The following is a 21,580-nucleotide window of genomic DNA, read 5'->3' on the forward strand; positions in this document are numbered from 1 at the left end:
GTTTACAAACCACAGCAAATTCTCCCAATGCCTTGTTTTCAGAACAATACGATTTTTAGGAATGTGTGGTTTTGTACGAGTTGTCCAAGTTTTGTTTTTACTATGTACAGTGATGAAGCAGACTCAGAAGAAATGTTAGATTCTAAAATATTGTGAATAATAGTGGGCAGTGGTGGCTAAAGCATTGGGTTGTTGATTGGAAAGTCGTGGATCAAGCCCCAGTACTACCGAGCTGCAACTGTAGTGCAATTTAACAAAACACTTAACCTTCCCTGCTAAAAGTATTGTTCTGTATTGTAGCTGGCCCTGCGTTCCAAACCCAACCGTTTGAGTTGGGATATGCGAAGAAAAGAATTCCTCTGTGCCGTAATGTATATGTGATGATAATAAAGTCTTCTATGCTCCCTAATTTTATAAGCAGGTCCAGTTCGTACACACAGCAGACACAGGTGAAAACTGGTAAACAGATCCAAACCTATGGTCAAGGTGCAAGTATATCAAATAAGAAGGACAGAGGGCTATTCAAAACAGAGAAACAATGTAGTCAAATATCACATGTGGAAATCAATCAAGGTGTAAATAGCACTTCATAGAATGAACAGACAAGCTGTAAGGCTTTGCAATGTGAGTTTCCAGATGCTTTACATAGTCTGTTAAATGGAAATGGTCAGCAAAAAGTGTTTCAAGATCAGAGGGGGTGCCCTCTGGTGGCAAGGTTGTGAATTGTCTGTGGCTGGTGTAACAGATATAGGGTTGTAATTCAGTGATTATATACAGTACAGTAGAGAGATAGGTGTTGTGATTGACACATGATAACAAACACATTCAGAAAAAAACATTCACAAGTGGTGAGGATCAGTTTTTTTGTCTCCCCGATGTTAAGATTCAAATTGGTTGTTTGCACAATGAGATAAACTCTTCCACCGGTCATTTACATGCTAAATAATCTCTGAGAATTGTCCAACCTAAAATGGAGGCTTTATCAGGGAATGTTTGCAGATGGAATAAGCTAGTGTTGGATTGTAAAGTTAATATGTAGAGAATGATGGTCAATAGGTCTGTAGTCAATAATACAGCTGGGGTGTCCATTTTTTTATTGGAATAATCCAGGGAGATTTTCTAGAGCTAAGACACTCTCTGTACTCTTAGGGAAAGAGAGAACAGTTGTTGTAACATTCCACATAAATGGCTAACCTAAGTAATCAGAACAATAAAAGGCTGTATCAGGCCTCAAAGTCTTGCCTCTGTAGAGTTTTCCCATGTCTCTCATCAATTGAGTTGGAGTTTATAGCTGTTTCCTCACCACTTTCATGTTGTTCTTCTGCATTTTCCATACTGGCTTGTACCTGTTACCATCTTTTTCCTTTTCTCCTTTTTCCCTCATAATTGCCCTGAAAGCCCTCTTCTTCTATTACAACTAGGTGTTTAGACCTTTTGTGACCCATGGTTGGTATAGGGGGAAAAACGCATACCATTGTTGTGGCAACCATATTTACCACACAGAAATTGATGTGGTCTGTAATGCATGGTCAAGTCTCTCAAAGTCCTCTCCATATGACTCACATGGTATCGGCATCTGACTGCACCAGCTGGACGTTTAGGAGTGTCGGGTGACCTGTTCGTTGACATTCTCTGATTGCACTGGCTACAGCTACATGCCGTGCTGACAGCAACTGAGCTGCTTCTGGACAAAGATAATTGCCTGATCCTATCCCTTCAAAACCACTGATTAGCATCCCTGGTGATGCTCCTATAGGGACAGACTGACCAACTTGAGCAAAGATATTCTAAAGGTTGGCTTGCATGAACAGTCTACAGGCCAATACTTGATCCTCTCCAGTCAGGAGAGCCTGAATGCTGAGCCACCACTCACATCTTAGCCAGCCATATGTTGAAGCAGTCACCTTGAATATATACAGGTATGCCTTGGAAAATACATCATGGGGAAAGAGTGCTGTAGACCCCCACTTCTCCAATACCCATCCTGCTACAAGAAGATTTTGTTAAAAGGGAGGAACGTTTGATTGACATAGAGATTTGTGTTATGATTCTTTTTGTTTAGGGGACTCTCATCCAGACCATGACTGTTGGGTGAAAGATTTGGTAGAACCAGGTGAACTTTCCTTTGCTTAGCATATTATTTATTAGAATAAAGTTAGAATATCTATTGAAATAAATAGCTTCTATAGAACTATTAGAAACATTAGTTGTTACAAGTATGAGAAATGTGACCTACCAGCAATTCCTGGGAGTTTAACGGCAATGACGTCACCAAGTTTAGGGTCTCTGATTTGTCCAAATTAAACAATCATATGCAGATGAGACCGGAGCATGTTTATAAAATTGGTGAATATGACAGCTGCTGTGGATTCATATGAAAAAAAAAAAAATGAACTTAGTGATGTTTTTCTATGCTTTCTTGTTTTCTTTTAGGCTGGCAAAAGGGGAAAACTGCCATATTCTGGACAGCCCAGTACAACCTTTACTGGCTAAAGATGGAGATGTGATAATTGGAGGTTTATTTTCAATACACAGTGGTATACAAAATCCATCAGTACAGTATACTGAAAGACCTGAACCTTTAATCTGCATTAGGTTTGTTATAGTGGAAAACTGAAGCAAGAAATATCCTGCAAGAAAAATGACTAAATATTGTCTTTACCATTTATTTTAGTTTAAACTTTATTTTAAATGTCCTTTGTATTTTTTATCCTCTGCAATCTATTTTGACAGATTTAATCTAAGAGAACTGCGGTTTGCTCAGACCATGACTTTTGTAATTGATGAAATCAACAGAAGCAACCGCTTGCTCCCAAATATCTCAATCGGTTACAGGATTTATGATAACTGTGGCTCAAGATTATTATCTATGAAAGCAGCCATGGCGTTGATGAACGGTCAGGACATGACAGCAGATGATGCCTGTTCTGGACAAGCAGCAGTACAAGCCATCATAGGAGAGTCAGAGTCTTCCCCTACTATAGTGCTTACAAAAACTACAGGACCGTTTCAGATCCCAGTGGTAAGAAACAAATACTGTTACACCCCATGTTATATTATTTTCCCAATTATTTAGCCAATGAAACATGTGCTAAGTGAAAATAAATATAAGGTAGGTCAATTCTAACTTCTGACAAAATTTGACTTTAAGGAATTATCTTTGTCTACTTAGATAAGCCATGGGGCTACATGTGAATGTCTGAGCAACAGAAAAGAGTACCCGTCTTTCTTCAGGACCATAGCAAGTGATTACTACCAGAGTAGAGCTCTGGCATATTTGATTAAGCACTTTGGCTGGTCTTGGGTGGGAGCTGTGAACAGTGATAATGACTATGGAAATAATGGAATGGCCATTTTTCTGAATGCAGCCAAAGAGGAGGGAATATGTGTTGAGTACTCTGAGAAGTTTGACCGCTCAGACACTGCCAAAATCACAAAAGTGGTGGATATTATAAAGAAAGGCACAGCCAAAGTAGTTATTATATTTATTGCACAAGCTGATATGAATGTTCTAATAGATCAGCTTATTCTGAAGAATGTCACTGGCTATCAGATGATTGGTGTAGAGTCATGGATTACTGCGATCAATCTAGCAACTCCAGCAACTTATAATGTACTGATTGGATCCATTGGATTAGATGTGGGAAAACTGAACATTGCTGGTTTTGCTGATTATGTTATTAAAGAGTTTTGGCAAACTGATATCCCTTGTTTGAAGACAGAGGGAAACATGTCTCAAAGTGAAAAGTACTGCAGCAGATACGAAGAAATTATCCCCTTTAAAAACTACAATGAAGACATACCAGAACTAAGATATGCAAATAACATCTACAGTGCAATTTATGCTGTGGCACATTCTCTACACAGCCTCCTGAGATGCAGAGAGAATCAGAGTTGTGAAAAAGACAAGACAATACAATCATGGCAGGTAACACGAAAAGCAAAACCAGAAGGAAAGTTATCAACGCTCTCATTAAATGAATGTCACTGTTCTCTGTTTTCTTTTAAAGGTCCTTGAGTCGCTGAAAAAAGTCAATTTCACCACCAAAGCTGGAGAAGATGTCTGGTTCGACAGCACTGGTGCAACAGCTGCGAAATATGATGTGGTCAACTGGCAAAAAGGATTTGGTGGGGAAGTAGAGTTTAAGGTTGTGGGCTATTATGATGCCTCTCTGCCAAGTGGACAACAGTTTGTTCTAAATGCTGAAGATGTAGTCTGGGCTGGAGGCAAAAAAGAGGTAAAGATAATTTTGTCTAATGCTTGGTTTAAATATATCCAAAAATTGTTATACACAAACAACACAAAGATAAATTATATAAATGTGTATGTATATGTATACAGTATGTTCATTTTTGATAATTAGAAGCCGAGGTCTGTGTGCAGTGAGAGCTGTCCTCCAGGAACCAGGAAAGCTGTACAGAAAGGAAGGCCTGTCTGCTGCTATGACTGTATACCATGTGCAGAAGGAGAGATCAGTAACCAGACAGGTAATTTCAGCCTGACCAAATTTCAAAGACATTACTTCTGTTGTACATTTTGCATCATCCTCCTATTATTTAGGATACAGATCCTGAAAAATCCCATCAGTAAATGAAACCTTGACAAATATTTCTTTTCTTTTCTAATAAGAATAATCATGATTATTTTTCAGATTCAAATAACTGTGAGCTGTGTCCAGAAGAATATTGGTCTAATGCTGAGAGAGATAAATGTGTGTTAAAGGTCATAGAGTTTCTTTCATTTACAGAGGATATGGGGATAATACTGGTATTTTTTTCTTTGTTTGGAACAGCAATAACTGTGTTAGTAGCTATTTTATTTATAATAAAAAAGGACACTCCAATTGTTAAAGCCAACAACTCTGAGCTGAGCTTCCTGCTGTTATTCTCTCTGACTCTGTGCTTCCTCTGTTCACTTACTTTTATTGGTCGGCCTTCTCAGTGGTCCTGTATGCTGCGTCACACAGCGTTTGGGATCACCTTTGTCCTCTGTATCTCCTGTGTTCTGGGCAAGACATTAGTTGTGTTAATGGCCTTCAGGGCTACACTTCCAGGCAGTAATTTAATGAAATGGTTTGGGCCTCCACAGCAGAGACTCAGTGTCCTCACCTTCACTCTCATACAGGTTCTTATCTGTGTACTTTGGTTAACAGTTTCTCCTCCTGTTCCCTACAAAAACATGAACTACTACAAGGAAAAGATTATATTAGAATGTAGTTTGGGCTCAGCTATAGGTTTCTGGGCTGTGTTGGGGTATATAGGAGTTCTTGCTTTCTTGTGCTTTGTTTTAGCTTTTCTAGCTAGGAAGCTGCCTGATAATTTTAATGAAGCTAAATTCATCACATTCAGCATACTGATATTCTGTGCAGTTTGGATCACTTTTATTCCAGCTTATGTGAGTTCACCTGGAAAATTTACCGTAGCTGTGGAGATATTTGCTATTCTGGCCTCCAGTTTTGCTTTACTATTCTGTATATTTACACCTAAATGTTATATTATTCTGTTTAAACCTGAACTGAACACAAAGAAAAATATGATGGGGAAAACTGCATCTAAATCACTTTGAGAAACCTACAATTATTTTTGCATGTATTATAAATATAAGCACCAATATAGATGAGATCATATAAAAAAAATCATTAAAAATCTATTGTGTTTGTCGCTATCATTGTATTACACACACACACACACACGCACACACCCCCCCCCACACACACACACAGCACTATGAAAAATTACCATAACATTTACCTCAGAATACAAATTGAATCATTTTCTTTTTTAGCTTTGAAACTAAAGCTGCAGATTTTAAAACTGTCAAATGTAATAGCCCAAACCTGTCAGTTATTCCTATCTTTGTGGGTACATTTGTTAGTTAAAATTTAAACATGTATGATTGTGTCCAGAAATGCTATTATGCTATATATATATATATAAAACATAAGCAGAGCTGCCTTAATGTTTGTTTAATTAATTTTGATGGTTAAGAGGGTCTCTGTGGATCACTTCCTAGCAATAAAGAGTCCCCTGAATTGTAATAAGGTGCACAATGGGACGCGGCACCTCACTTAGAATCCACCACATCTTTCTGGTGTCTGTCCACCCAGTACACTATAAGCACCTGACAGCAAACATCAACCATAAGCCTTCAACAGATTTGTTACTGTATGTCTCCATTCAAGATGTTTGGAGAGATATTGAGGGACTGTAATTACATGTTGTCCCATGCATGAGGTTGTATGTGGCTTGGCCATTTTGCCAGTTTATTAATTAATTGCTGTCTATAAATTTCCCCCAGGCCTCAAAGCACTTCCACTTTATTCAATCAATATTTGACTCTAATGATGTTGTCATAGGCATCTAGCTGTCATTGCCATTTACTGATCAGTGAACACATACAAGAAATGGAAAGATTCAGAGCACAAGCAGGCCCAGCATGCACAAGCCTACAGCAGTGGTTGTATATCATTTGAATAATAATTTGTCCCTTAATGACATCACGAAGCTCGTCACTGCTCTGATTTGTCCAGACTGAATGGTCATAAACCAGAATATACAGAGCATGTCTATAAATATATGAAGAATATATCTGTTAAGAACAGATCCAGCAAACCCACTGAACAAAATCTGTGATGTTATTCCTTGTACTGCTCCTTTCCCTTTGCCTGGCAAAGAGGGAAAATGATCATATTCTGGAAATTCCAGAATATCTAACACTTTCTAATGATGAAGATGTGATCATCGGAGCTGTATTTTCAACATATAGTGGTATTCAGACTGCCAGACTGCCACTTAGTGAAAAACATCAGCCTTTAATCTGCATTAGGTTTGTTCTGGTGATCTTGGAAATCTGCATTTTTTTCAGCATTGTATTTCTTTTAGATTTAGATTAGATAAGCCATTATATGTTTGGAGAGTTTTTTTACCTCAGAGATTTAACACCTTGCTAAGACTGATTTAAAAAAAAAAAAAAGCTTAATCATGAGTATTTTAATTTGTTACAGGATTTATGCCAACTGTGGTTCAAGATTTTTATCTATAAAGACAGACATGGCTATGATGAATGGTAAGGACATACATGACAGTGGATGATATCTGCTCTGTCAGTTTTGCTGATAATGTTGTAATTGAATATTGGTTTGTGAGCTGTGTGCCTTTCCTTGTATACAGAGAGAATAATTTCTCACACTGAGAACAACTGCAGCATGTATGAAGATTTGATTCCATGTAAAAACTGCAATGATGATACATCAGAATTGAGATATGAAAAAAATATATACAATACAGGTTTTACTGTGGAACTGGCATATTCTCTACACAGCCTGCTGAGATGCAGAGAAAACCAGAGTTGTGAGAAAGACAAAACAATACAATCATGTCAGGTAAGAGAATTGACAGCAAGATGTAACACTGACTGATTTTGTCATGAAATTGATGCTTAATTTATTTTCCCTTTGGAGATTGATGAGTTTCTAGAAAAGTTAGATTGCACCACTGCGATAGAAGAAGTGTGGATTGACAGCACAGGGGTAATGACGCCTAAATACAACGAGGCGAACTGGCAAGAAGAAGAAGAAGTGCAGCATAAGGCAGTGGTCTATTATGTTGTGTTTTTGCCAAGTGGACAACGTTTTGTCCTAAACCCTGAAGATACAGTCTGGACTGAAGTGAAAATAGAGGTACATACAGTGTTACACACAATAATACATACATACAATTTTAATATTATCTTCATGTCACTAAATATGTGAGAATTATTGCTTCAAAGGATAAAAAACAATGCTGGCCAGTAAAAACAAACAAACAAACAAACAAACAAACAAATATATATAAATATAATAAATAAATAAATAAATAAATAAATAAATAAATAATAAATAAATAAATAAATAAATAAAACCCCAAACAACTTGGAATTGTGATAAGAATTTGATCATTTGGTGGTCTTATTTTAAATAGAGTATTAATATGTGAACATGTTTATATAGTTCTGTCTCAAATATATTATTCATTGCTGTTAGAAGCCGAGGTCTGTGTGCAGTGAGAGCTGTCCTCCAGGAACCAGGAAAGCTGCACAGACAGGAAGGCCCGTCTGCTGCTATGACTGTATACCATGTGCAGAAGGAGAGATCAGTAACCTGACAGGTAATTTCAGCATAACCAAGTTTCAAAGGAAGACTGTTAATTGTACATTCTGTATCCTTATTTTATTATTTAGAATACAGTTTCTGAACAATAGCATTCATAAATAAATCCAGAAGATACATTTCCTTCTTAATGATGATAACAATAATTATTTTGCAGATTCAGATAAGACTGAGCAGTGTCCAGGAGAATGGTCTAATGCTGACAGAGATAAATGTGTCTTAAAAGTCATAGAGCTTATGGGGATAGGACTCATACTTTGTTATGTGTTTGAATCTGCATTAAGTGTGTCAGTAACTATTTTATTTATAGTAGAAAAAGACAGCCACACTGTTAAGTCCAACAACTCTGAGCTGAGCTTCCTGCTGCTCTTCTCTCTGACTCTGACTTCAAATGGACGGCTCTCTCAGTGGTCCTGTATGCTGCGTCACACAGCATTTGGGATCATGTTTGTCCTCTGTGTCTCTGTATCTGTACTGGGGAAAACAATAGTCGTGCTAATTGCCTTCAGGGCTACACTTCCAGGCAGTAATAGAAATAATTCTAAGAAACATGTTACTTAAATTTTACACAAACAAACAACTTATCATTTCGGCTGAAGAATGTTAAACCTGTACGGACACACTTCCAGGTTGAATAATAATAATCGAGTAAATGATCAGAACATTATATCAATCAATACTAAATAATTAGAATTAATCTGGATATGGATAAAAATGGATTAAACATAAAAAAAAATAAAAACTGTGTCTGATCTCTGTTCATAGAAACACACACACACACACACACACACACACACACACACACACACACACACACACACACACACATATACAAAAATGCATGTCTGAATATAAAGAATATAGATCCATTATCTAATTGGCATAAAATTGTCTTGTCGGTGTTTGTGACATGTCAGTGTCTATCAAAAAGGGGAAGAAAAAAATCTCTCATATTTACATTTACAATATGCAATTGCGGGTTAAAGGCCTTGCTCAAGGGCCCCGCAGTGACAGCATGATGGTGTTGGGAATTCTCAACTTACTGATCAGAAGTCCAATGTCTTAACCACAGAGCTATCACCCCTACACTGCAATATTAATAGGCCCAAAGCATATATATCTACACTATATATTTCATATAGTCTCCACAAACAAAGTATACATATGCTTGTACTAGATGATGGATGGGCTAAAAAAATATGTTTTCCTTCTGAACATTGGAGAATTCATGTAATTTGACCATTTGCTTTTACACCAGCCAAAAATTCTTCTTTACAATTTACACAATACTTTTATTTGAAAAACATCATGAGCATCTTACTGCAAGAGAATAAATATTATAGAAATATTTAGAGTATTTTAAACATATTATAATATCGATGTCAAAAATTATGGGTGGAGAATACTGATGTTAGGAGAAGCAGTTCAAATTGGACAAGGTAATAGAACCGACTGATTGTAGAAATCGGGTTGGGTGGGGGTGGTGAGGGTTCGGGTTGAATGGTGTGGCCCTTAAATGGCTTACAAACTCCCTAACATCAAAGACAAGTGATCCTGAATAGTGCACCCCATAAATCATGCACCTTTATATGAGTAAAGATCCATATGAATGAGGATCCATGACAGGGTCACAATAGTTCAGGTCCTTACCTTAAAAACACTCCTCTGATCAAGTTGTAAAAGGTTGTCCAAGACAACATCATAAGAACAGGGCAAAATAGCAAATATCACAAATTTAACTGAAAGCTCAGTGCTCCAATGAACACCCTGCAAACTGAGAGACTTCATAACAAAGTTAAAATACATGTGCTTTAAATAGCAAAGACACAAAACTCAGGCGAGGACTCCCTCTGGTGGTCTGGAAAGGATATGTCCGTGTTGGATGCTACTGTACACAATCATGGTGAGAAATATGTCTCCGGCGAGATATAAAACATAACAGCTGTTTTAGTCTTAAAATGCATATAAAAGTAAAAATTAAAAAGTTATAAATTAATATACAGTATATAGGCAATATGACCCAAACTGACAAACCAGGCATACAACACTCCAAGCTGTTTGACAGCCCAAGCAGGCCCAGCATCTTCCAAAAAAAAGAAAAAAAACAAACAAAAAAAAGGGGTCTTTATTGAATTAATAACAACAGAAATAACTGAGATTTGCAGGCAGCATCCTGTTTTTTTCTGACATCACAAATCTCACCACCTCTCTGATTTGTCCAACCCAAATTGTCATACCCAGAAGACCCAGAGCATGTCAATAAATATATCATGAAGACATCCTTTTGAAAGTAATGCAGCAAAAGCTGTGCAAACACTCGTGATGTTATTCCTTGTACTACTCTTTTCTCTTAACCTGGCAAAGGGAGAATATTGCAATATTCTGGAAAACCCATCAAATCCTCTACTGTCTAAACATGGAGATGTGATAATTGGATCTATATTTACTATACATCGTGGTACAGAGATGCAGTCATTGACTTACACTGAAAAACCTCAACCTTTAATCTGCAATAGGTCTGTTATAGTGGACACTTTAACATGATTGGGATTATGGGAAAACTAGAAATTTCTGTTTTATAATAATTAGCATTTCTTGATTTTATTACTTTACTGTTTGAATTTTCATATGACTTTTATGTATATTTGTAGCTTTGACCTTAGTGAATTCCGCATTGCTCAGGCTATGACTTTTGCAATTGATGAAATCAGCAGAAACAACAGCTTGCTTCCAAATATCACAGTTGGTTACAGGATTTATGACAGCTGTCGCTCAGGTTTGTTATCTATGAAAGCAGCCATGGCTTTGATGAATGGTCAGGACATGACAGCAGATGGTGCCTGTTCTGGACAAGCAGTAGTACAAGCCATCATAGGAGAATCAGAGTCTACTCCTACTATAGCACTCACAAAATCTACAGGACCATTTCAGATCCCAGTGGTAAGGAGTAATGGTTTTAATTATTGTTTAATAACAATTAAAGTTATAATATACCTATGACCTTTATTAACAAAGAAATTTCAACAATTGTGTAATTATACAGTTGTTTTTTTAATCTTCTTTGTAAATATCAATTATTGTACTACAGTACATACTGGGGGAACAAAAAAAAACTTTGTGTGTAAGACACACAAAAACACAAATATTATGTTTATATTGTTTTTACGTGTCTTTCTTCAGGTAAGCCCTTCTGCCACATGTGAATGTCTGAGCAACAAAAAAGAGTACCAATCTTTCTTCAGGACAATACCAAGTGATTACTACCAGGGTAGAGCTCTGGCATATTTGGTCAAGCACTTCGGCTGGACTTGGGTGGGAGCTGTGAACAGTGATAATGACTATGGGAACAATGGAATGGCTATTTTTCTGAAAGCAGCCAAAGAGGAGGGAATATGTGTTGAGTATTCTGAGAAGTTTGACCGGTCAGTTCCTTCTAAAATGAAAAAAATTGCTGATATTATTAAGAAAGGCACAGCCAAAGTAATCATTGTATTTCTCGCCTACTTTGATATGAACATTCTAATAGAACAGCTAATTCTAAATAATCTCACTGGCTACCAGATGATTGGTGTTGCATGGATTTCTGCTATTGACCTAGCAACACCAGCAAGTTTTACTGTACTTTCTGGATCTATTGGATTTGATGTGGGAAAACTGAAAATTGCTGGCTTTGCTTACTATGCTCTCAATGGATTTTGGCAAAATGATTTTCCTTGCTTGGATAAAGATGGAAAGGTTTCTCAGACTGAAAGCTACTGCAACAAATATGAAGAGATGATTCAATTTAAAAACTATAGTAAAGATTTATCAGAACTGAGATATGCAAATAATGTCTACAATGCAGTTTATGCTGTGGCACATTCACTACACAGCCTGTTGAGATGCACAGAAAAGAGCTGTCAAAAAAACAAAACAATACAATCATGGCAGGTAACACAAAGAAGAGAGGCAATGCAGGCAATATCCATGACTGGCATTATCCTGGTATTAATACCTGTTTTTTTTTTCAAATCTGAAGGTTGTTGAATCTCTAAAAAAGTTAGATTTTACCACTAAAATTGGAGACCATATTCTGTTCGACAGCACTGGAGCAACAGCTGCAAAGTATGATGTGTTGAACTGGCATCGAGGGCTCAATGGAGAAGTGGTGTTTAAGGTTGTGGGCTATTATGATGCCTCTCTGCCAGCTGGACAACAATTTGTACTAAATCATGAAGATATAATCTGGGCTGGAGAGAAAAGAGAGGTGAATACATTATTTGCAATTTCTAAGTATCTAAATAAGTAAATAAAATTACTGTTAGTTCTATACTGATTTTATATGACACCTAAATAATGCTTCAAATAAAATGTATAAAGCTGAAAAGCTGCTTAAATTCCGTTACAAACCATGCAATTAGGGCATAAGGAGAAAAAAACATATTGCTCCAAGGTTGTAGCAAAATTATATTGTATTTTAGAAGCCAAGGTCTGTGTGCAGTGAGAGCTGTCCTCCAGGAACCAGGAAAGCTGCACAGAAAGGAAGGCCTGTCTGCTGCTATGACTGTATACCATGTGCAGAAGGAGAGATCAGTAACCAGACAGGTAATTTCAGCATGATCAAGTTTCAAAGAATATTTGTTAATTGTACATTCTGTATCCTTCTTTTATTATTTAAGATACAGTTCCTCTATAATGCTATTAATAAATAAATCCTTCAGGTAAAATATATTTTCCTTCCTAATGATAATAACTATAATTATTTTGCAGATTCAAATAACTGTGAGCAGTGTCCAGGAGAATATTGGTCTAATGCTCTCAAAGATAAATGTGTTTTAAAGGTTGTAGAGTTTCTTTCATTTACAGAGGTCATGGGGATAATACTGGTATTTTTTTCCTTGCTTGGAGCTACATTAACTGTGTTAGTAGCTATTTTATTTCTTATAGAAAAAGACACTCCCATTGTTAAAGCCAACAACTCTGAGCTGAGCTTCCTTCTGCTGTTCTCTCTGACTCTGTGCTTCCTCTGTTCACTTACTTTCATTGGTCAGCCCTCTAATTGGTCCTGTATGCTGCGTCACACAGCGTTTGGGATCACCTTTGTCCTCTGTATCTCCTGTGTTCTGGGGAAAACAGTAGTTGTGCTAGTGGCCTTCAGGGCTACACTTCCAGGCAGTAATTTAATGAAATGGTTTGGGCCTCCACAGCAGAGACTCAGTGTACTTGCCTTCACTCTCATACAGGTTCTTATCTGTGTCCTTTGGTTAACAGTTTCTCCTCCTTTCCCATACAAAAACATGAACTACTACAAGGAAAAGATTATATTAGAATGTAGTTTGGGCTCAGCTATAGGTTTTTGGGCTGTGTTGGGGGATATAGGAGTTCTTGCTTTGTTGTGCTTTGTTTTAGCTTTTCTAGCTAGGAAGCTGCCTGATAATTTTAATGAAGCTAAATTCATCACATTCAGCATACTGATATTCTGTGCAGTTTGGATTACATTTATTCCAGCTTATGTCAGCTCTCCTGGAAAATACACTGTAGCTGTGGAGATATTTGCTATTCTGGCCTCCAGTTTTGCTTTACTATTCTGTATCTTTACACCTAAATGTTATATTATTCTGTTTAAACCTGAACTGAACACAAAGAAAAATATGATGGGGAAAACGACATCTAAATCACTTTAAGAAACAAATTGTTCAGCCATCTGCATTGTCATTTTTGCTAAAGAATATTGAACTTGGATCTAATATACTGTAGATATGCTTGGGACCTGATTAAAGTAACCATGCAAAAATCTGAATTGTGTCTTATTTCTGTCATAGAAATATATTCTGTGTTCAGCAACATGCATGTTTGTAATCATAGATCTAATACAATTCTCTCATAGGCACAAGTAATTTGTGATGTGTCCATTAAAAAAAGGAAGAGTGCTTGTTTCGGTGTACATTAGCATAAACCAACAATCGTGCAAATAAATACAAATACAAAATTTAGCAAATATGCTTATTCAGTCTAATTTAGATATAGGAGCCGGAGCATGTGGAATGGTGACTGATGTTGTTTAGTGTTTGGAGGTTCTGTGAAGACTGCCCATTGAGGAAAGTCAAAAAAGAACAGAGTCAGACAAACCACCTCTGGGTTTGAAGAAGGGGTTACTTTAATACATGAAAAACCTGGATAATTACCAGACCTGTCTGGATCCAATTGATATATGACATTAACATGACAGAAACATTGACATCCTTTGTGATTTGGATTGAACATGGACAACCAAATTGGTATTAAAATCCATCTTGTATTACCATTTACATTCAGATTTCATATATGATTTCTACAGGGGAATGTGAGTCACACATAAATACTCCATTAGCTTTCTGTTGCATTTATTTTCAGGCCGAACAGTCCAAAAATCCTTTTTCTTAAACCTATATGAAATGAGGCAGACTCACCCCACTAACCTGTAATAGATCCCCACAATCACTGCCATTTCTCTCCTGAACTGCCTCTTCATCATGCCCAGTGCCTCTTCATGAAACTTAACAGCATTTATGATGTTAAGGCCTGCCTGCAGACCTTTGAGGAAGTTAGTTTCAGTGATGAATGGAACAAGGAGAACTCGGTCTGCATACTTGATCCCTTCCACTCTGGGTAGGACCAATTCATAGGCTCCAAATTTGCATTCTTGACAGTAGAGGCTGCCATCTATGTTGTGCTCAAAAGAGAAATCCTAGTGCATTGTAGCCAGATTCCCAAAACCCTGACAGACTCAGATGGTCGCCTTGCCACATAGTGCTAATAGATGGCTTCAGCCTGAACAGGATATGGCTAAGGAAGTTGTTATGGAACTGGTGATTGTCTACATCATGACTAGAAGGCCATAGAGATATGAGGTCCCAACACCCCCAGAGAGAAGCTGGAGTCCCTCAAGTATGCAGTGGCCACCCTGGAGATCTGGAGATGACAAGCAAGCATGAAACGAGCTGGGAATTAGGTAAAGCAGGTACAACAATGGCCCCATCAAGAAAAAGCCCATTGTGACTGAGTCAGGCCCTCTAAGCCCACAATAAGCTGATAACCCCTTCTAAACTGGCTAATGCCTGGCTAATGACTTGTGACTTGACATACAGCTAAGTATGGTGACCCATACTCAGAATTCGTACTCTGCATTTAACCCATGCACACACACAGCAGTGAACACACACCGTGAACACACACCCGGAGCAGTGGGCAGCTATTTAAGCTACAGCGCCCGGGGAGCAGTTGGGGGAATTCGGTGCCTTGCTCAAGGGCACCCAATGAAACATTTTGCAGTGTCAAACCTGGACATAGTCATCATCCACTCCCCTACCTGGTCAGGCAAACAGACCTCTAGAATGTTCAACTGATAAAGGGGTAGCTGAAGTGGTTAAGGTTCCAGATTGTTGATTGGAAATTTTGAGTTCAAGCACAGACCAAATCCCCTAACCCACTCTGCTTCAGGGGTGCTGTATCATGTGCTCTGATTCAAACCTCAGAATTTGGGATTTGCAAAGAAAGAATTTCACTGTGTAAATGTGACAATAATTAAGGCTTTTTATTCCTGATGGCAAAGCCACACAAAGACCTCTCTTTCCTGGTCTAACATAGAGCAGAGGTCTACCACTGAAATGCCCTGTTGTGTAGATGTACCTGTGTCCTATGGATCCAGCAACAGTAGGCTCAGGGCTAAGGGGGGCTCACACATCAATCTGTGGTTCTGGAGGGGCTGCTGGAAGCCCCCTTTAAGGCCAAGGAGTCTGTCTCTGACAAGTTTCTGACCCTGAAGACCTCCCTCAACAGGGTGAGAGATTTTCAGGCCCCGTTGATTGCCTGCCTAGAATTTGCCCTGGCATGTCCAAAACTATCCTGCACCCCAGGGTAGGATATGTCCCTAGGGTGCCCAGGGTAGCGGGTTGTCCATTCATTCTACAGGCCTACTGTTCTCTCCCCAGTGAGTCATTGGAACAGGAGAGGCAGCGTTTGCTTTGCCCAGTAAGGGCCTTGAGAGCCTATGTCAACCGCTCAAGCTTGAGGCATAATTCCTCCTAGCTGTTTGTCTGTTTGGGGAGACGAAACAGGGGTAATCCAGTTTCCAAACAGCGCCTGGCACACTGGGTTGTGGAGATAATAACTCAGGCCTATGAGGTGCACAGTCTTGTCACACCTCTTGGCATCAGTGCTCACTCCACTAAGGGTATCACCTCATCCAGTGCCTTAACCAGGGGTGTTCCCCTTAAAGATATTTGTGCTGTGGCAGGCTGGTCCTGGACCCCACTCCAGGATCCCAAGTCCTACAGGGCTATTGATCTTCTGTTTCCAGTCCACTCGTGCTCTCTCACGGCCTCTGGCACAGTCATCGACCAGTGCATGGCAGTGTGGGTATTGACGTTCCCATAGAGTCAGCCCTGATGCAGCGTTGAATCCCCTCGAAAGAGAATTACACCAGGTTACGTACGTAACCCAATTCCCTGAGAACGGATCGAGACACTGCATCAATGGCCACGCCCCAGGTGTCCACTCACGCTTCCTTCAGACAAATAGAAGCTGGAGTAATGTGACATAGATTGCATTATATCGACTCGATGGTGCATAAACACTTGTCCATTCCGAGCCTTTAAACTGACGTGTGCACACAGAGCTTCAGACACCACTTCTTCAAAGAAACATTCACATAGCATCAGCCCTGACACAGTGTCTCGTTCCCTTCTCAGGGAACCAGGTTACTGTATATACATATCCTTGTGTAGTTTTTCGTAGCAAAGTTCAAATGCATGTGCATAATCTATTTATTAATATGCATAATTTAAATGCATAAATAGCAAAGAAGCAAAACTCAGTAGAGGGCTTGCTCCAGAAGTCTGAGATATGTTTTTGTTGGATGTTATGCTCTCCTTATATTCAATTCAATTCAACTCAAGTTTATTTGTATAGCGCTTTTTACAATAGACATTGTCTCAAAGCAGCTTTACAGAACATAAACAATAAGGAATAATAAAAGAAATAAGGAATAATAAAAGAAAAAGAATTAACAGAATAAAAATTCAAGATTATTATTAGATATGTAATGAAACTTTGTCTCAACCAAGATATGAATACGTACCATACACACCTGTTTTACTATTAAAATGTGTATGGAAGTGATAAAATCTGATTTTTCTAAAAATTAATAATTATAGGCTTCTACTTTGAAGCACTATGACAGAAATTCATTTCAAGGTTAGTGATCACACAAATCATTGAATGAACACACAGTCTGGCCAAAATTGTTTGAGAGCTCATGCAGGGCCATCATATACAAACCACCAATAGTGGCTGAAAATATTTTTTGAGGTCTTTATTGAATTAACAACAAAAATAATAAAGTTGCAGACAGCATGGATCCAGTCCCTGAATGACATCACAAATCTCACCACCTCTCTGATTTGTCCAACCCAAATTGTCATACCCAGAAGACACAGAGCATGTCAATAAATAGGTCATGAAGATATCCTTTTGAGAGTGATGCAGCAAAAGAATTGCAAACACTTTGTAATGATATTCTTTGCACTACTCATTTCTCTTAGCCTGGCAAAGGGAGAATATTGCCATATTCTAGAAAACCCATCAAATCCTTTGCTATCTAAACATGGAGATGTGATAATTGGAGCAATATTTACAATACATCGTGGTACACAGATGCAGTCATTGACATACACTGAAAAACCTCAACCTTTAATCTGCAATAGGTTTGTTACAGTGGACAGTTTAACATTGTTTTTGATTGATTGTGATTGATCTAAAATTTTGTGCTTTGAAATAATTTCCATTTCTCAATTTTATAACTTCACTTTTCATTTTATGCAAGAAATATTAGAAATTTCATATGATTTTTATGTATATTTTTAGCTTTGACCTACGTGAATTACGCCATACTCAGGCTATGATTTTTGCCATTGAAGAAATCAACAGAAGCAACAGCTTGCTCCCAAATATCACAGTTGGTTACAGGATTTATGACAGCTGTCGCTCAGGTTTGTTATCTATGAAAGCAGCCATGGCTTTGATGAACGGTCAGGACATGACAGCAGATGGTGCCTGCTCTGGACAAGCAGTAGTACAAGCCATCATAGGAGAGTCAGAGTCTACTCCTACTATAGCACTCTCAAAAACTACAGGACCATTTAAAATCCCAGTGGTAAGGATTAACGGTTTTAATTATTGTTTAATAACAATGAATTTTATAGACTTAAATATCCATATGAGATGATCTTTATTTTTATTCTATTTGCTAAATATCAATGCCCAGATCGGAGGCTCTTTGAATTAGAATAGAAATTAAATATATATATACATTTGTTTTTGAACAGCATATATCACTCTTAAGCAAAGTGGTGCTTGGGTTACCCTCTGTGTAGATTTTTGCATGTTTTACCTCTTGTATGCTGTGGTTTCCTCAGGATTTTCCATTTCCATACACTGTTAATAAACATGCATATAAGCAAAATGACTATATTAAAATGTCACTTTGTGTTGAACAATATGTGCATAGTGTGACAGGGTATTATGCACAGTTTTTCCAGGATTAAAGATCCCACAGGAAACCAGACCAGGATTGAGAAGTAAAGCGCAATGAATGAATGTTATTGTTCCTATCATCAGTATTTGCCTGGGTATATAAGAGGAAATATACATTATATACCAGCTTTTGCTTTATAACACTTGAATTTGTGGTTTTCCATTTGTTTATCTGTATTGTGCCTAATTTTCTCTGGGTAGGGAAAATTTGGTGTAAGATGCAAAGAAAAGCAAAAAAGCATTAATTATTTTTAACCTGTCTTTCTTCAGGTAAGCCATTCTGCTACATGTGAATGTCTAAGCAACATAAAAGAGTACCCATCTTTCTTCAGGACCATACGTAGTGACTACTACTACAGTATAGCTCTGGTATATTTGGTCAAGCACTTTGGTTGGACTTGGGTGGGAGCTGTGAACAGTGATAATGATTATGGAAACAGTGGAATTGCTATTTTTATGAAAGCAGCCAAAGAGGAGGGAATATGTGTTGAGTATTCTGAGAAGTTTGACCAGTCAGTTCCTTCTAAAATGAAAAAAATTGCTGATATTATTAAGAAAGGCACAGCCAAAGTAATCATTGTATTTCTCGCCACATTTGATATAAACATTCTAGTAGAACAGCTCAATGTAAATAATCTCACTGACTACCAAATTGTTGGTAAGTCATGGATTTTTGCGGGTGGACTAGGAGCACCAGCAAGTGTTACTGTACTGGGTGGAGCTATTGGATTTGATGTGGGAAAACTGAATAGTGCTGGGTTTGCTGACTATGCTCTCAATGGATTTTGGCAAAATGATTTTCCTTGCTTGGATAAAGATGGAAAAGTTTCTCAGACTGAAAGCTACTGCAGCAAATATGAAGAGATGATTCAATTTAAAAACTATAGTAAAGATTTATCAGAACTGAGATTTACAAATAATGTCTACAATGCAGTTTATGCTGTGGCACATTCTCTGCACAGCCTGTTGAGATGCACAGAAAAGAGCTGTGAGAAAAATAAAACAATACAATCATGGCAGGTAACACAAAGAGGATAAGCAATGCGGGCAATATTCATGACTGGCATTATCCTGGAATTAATACTTGTTTTCTTTTCAACCTGAAGGTTGTTGATTCTCTAAAAAATGTCAATTTTACCAGTAAAATTGGAGACCATATTCTGTTCGACAGCACTGGGGCAATGGCTGTAAAGTATGATGTGTTGAACTGGCAACGAGGGCTAAATGGAGAAGTGGTCTTTAAGGTTGTGGGCTATTATGATGCCTCTCTGCCAGCTGGACAGCAATTTGTACTAAATCCTGAAGATATAGTCTGGGCTGGAGAGAAAAGAGATGTGAATACAGTATTTTAATAATATATAATCTATACTGTTATGAACAAACAAACAAACAAATAAGTAAAATAAATAAATTAACAAAAATATTTTTTGTTCTATATCCCATTGATTCTACATGAATCAACAGTGCTTCAAATAACTTGTAGATTTCATTATTAAACATTTAATTATGGCATGCACAAATAAGATCTTATTATTCCAAGGTTGTAGCCAAAATATTTTGTATTTTAGAAGCCGAGGTCTGTGTGCAGTGAGAGCTGTCCCCCAGGAACCAGGAAAGCTGGACAGAAAGGAAGGCCTGTCTGCTGCTATGACTGTATACCATGTGCAGAAGGAGAGATCAGTAACCAGACAGGTAATTTCAGCATGATCAAGTTTCAAAGAATATTTGTTAATTGTACATTTTGTATCCACCTATTATTATTTAAGATACAGTTCCTCTATAATGCTATTAATAAATAAATCCTTCAGATAATTTTTTTTTCCCTAATGATAAATACCATAATTATTTTGCAGATTCAAATAACTGTGAGCAGTGTCCAGAAGAATATTGGTCTAATGCTCTCAAAGATAAATGTGTTTTAAAGGTTGTAGAGTTTCTTTCATTTACAGAGGTCATGGGGATAATACTGATATTTTTTTCCTTGCTCGGAGCTACATTAACTGTGTTAGTAGCTATTTTATTTCTTATAGAAAAAGACACTCCCATTGTTAAAGCCAACAACTCTGAGCTGAGCTTCCTGCTGCTCTTCTCTCTGACTCTGTGCTTCCTCTGTTCACTTACTTTCATTGGTCGGCCCTCTCAGTGGTCCTGTATGCTGCGTCACACAGCTTTTGGGATCACCTTTGTCCTCTGTATCTCCTGTGTTCTGGGGAAAACTGTAGTGGTGTTAATGGCCTTCAGGGCTACACTTCCAGGAAGTAATGTCATGAAATGGTTTGGGCCTCTACAACAGAGACTCAGTGTACTTGCCTTCACTCTCATACAGGTTCTTATCTGTGTAATTTGGCTAACAGTTTCCCCTCCTTTCCCCTATAAAAACATGAACTACTACAAGGAAAAGATCATATTAGAATGTAGCTTGGGCTCAGCTATTGGATTCTGGGCTGTGTTGGGGTATATAGGAGTTCTTGCTTTCGTGTGCTTTGTTTTAGCTTTTTTAGCTAGGAAGCTGCCTGATAATTTTAATGAAGCTAAATTCATTACATTCAGCCTACTGATATTCTGTGCCGTTTGGATCACATTTATTCCAGCTTATGTGAGTTCACCTGGAAAATTCACTGTAGCCGTGGAGATATTTGCTATTCTGGCCTCCAGTTTTGCTCTGCTATTCTGTATATTTACACCTAAATGTTATATTATTCTGTTTAAACCTGAACTAAACTCAAAGAAAAATATGATGGGGAAACCTGCATCCAGATCACTCTAAGAAACAAACTGTTCAGCCATTTGCATTTTCATTTTTGCTGAAGACTGTTGAACTTGGATCTAAGATAGACATGCTTGGGACCTGATTAAAGTAATCATGCAAAAATCTGAATTGT

The 21,580-nt window shown here is 37.8% G+C and overlaps 3 protein-coding genes across 3 annotated transcripts; all 3 read left to right on the forward strand.

The window, feature by feature from the left end:
• The first annotated feature begins 2,262 nt into the window (after positions 1-2,262).
• On the forward strand, positions 2,263-5,566 carry LOC113652520 (extracellular calcium-sensing receptor-like). The gene is made up of 7 exons (XM_047822802.1): positions 2,263-2,282; positions 2,434-2,595; positions 2,734-3,022; positions 3,173-3,928; positions 4,011-4,238; positions 4,365-4,488; positions 4,653-5,566. The coding sequence occupies exons 1-7, from the start codon at positions 2,263-2,265 to the stop codon at positions 5,564-5,566; spliced, it is 2,493 nt and encodes an 830-aa protein (XP_047678758.1).
• A 1,966-nt stretch (positions 5,567-7,532) lies between these two features.
• LOC113652521 (extracellular calcium-sensing receptor-like) lies at positions 7,533-13,810 on the forward strand. The gene is made up of 8 exons (XM_047822803.1): positions 7,533-7,679; positions 8,022-8,145; positions 10,447-10,663; positions 10,799-11,087; positions 11,328-12,077; positions 12,166-12,393; positions 12,608-12,731; positions 12,897-13,810. Exons 1-8 carry the CDS (start codon positions 7,533-7,535, stop codon positions 13,808-13,810), a joined length of 2,793 nt encoding a protein of 930 aa, XP_047678759.1.
• Positions 13,811-15,011: 1,201 nt separating this feature from the next.
• On the forward strand, positions 15,012-21,465 carry LOC113652522 (extracellular calcium-sensing receptor-like). The gene is made up of 8 exons (XM_027161636.2): positions 15,012-15,126; positions 16,402-16,519; positions 17,708-17,869; positions 18,030-18,318; positions 18,969-19,718; positions 19,805-20,032; positions 20,267-20,390; positions 20,552-21,465. The coding sequence occupies exons 1-8, from the start codon at positions 15,012-15,014 to the stop codon at positions 21,463-21,465; spliced, it is 2,700 nt and encodes an 899-aa protein (XP_027017437.2).
• Positions 21,466-21,580: the final 115 nt, after the last annotated feature.

Source organism: Tachysurus fulvidraco, chromosome 13 (assembly GCF_022655615.1).
Source record: "Tachysurus fulvidraco isolate hzauxx_2018 chromosome 13, HZAU_PFXX_2.0, whole genome shotgun sequence".
Classification (NCBI taxonomy): domain Eukaryota; kingdom Metazoa; phylum Chordata; class Actinopteri; order Siluriformes; family Bagridae; genus Tachysurus; species Tachysurus fulvidraco.

Coding starts and splice junctions, on each gene's coding strand:
- LOC113652520 (XM_047822802.1), top strand. CDS start 2,263: ATGACGTCACCAAGTTTAGG. Junction 3,023..3,172: donor GACCGTTTCAGATCCCAGTG/GTAAGAAACAAA, acceptor TTGTCTACTTAG/ATAAGCCATGGGGCTACATG. Junction 4,489..4,652: donor AGAGATCAGTAACCAGACAG/GTAATTTCAGCC, acceptor ATTATTTTTCAG/ATTCAAATAACTGTGAGCTG.
- LOC113652521 (XM_047822803.1), top strand. CDS start 7,533: ATGACGCCTAAATACAACGAGGCGAACTGGCAAGAAGAAGAAGAAGTG. Junction 8,146..10,446: donor AGAGATCAGTAACCTGACAG/GTAATTTCAGCA, acceptor AAAGTAATGCAG/CAAAAGCTGTGCAAACACTC. Junction 10,664..10,798: donor CAACCTTTAATCTGCAATAG/GTCTGTTATAGT, acceptor GTATATTTGTAG/CTTTGACCTTAGTGAATTCC.
- LOC113652522 (XM_027161636.2), top strand. CDS start 15,012: ATGAGGTCCCAACACCCCCAGAGAGAAGCTGGAGTCCCTCAAGTATGC. Junction 17,870..18,029: donor CAACCTTTAATCTGCAATAG/GTTTGTTACAGT, acceptor GTATATTTTTAG/CTTTGACCTACGTGAATTAC. Junction 18,319..18,968: donor GACCATTTAAAATCCCAGTG/GTAAGGATTAAC, acceptor GTCTTTCTTCAG/GTAAGCCATTCTGCTACATG.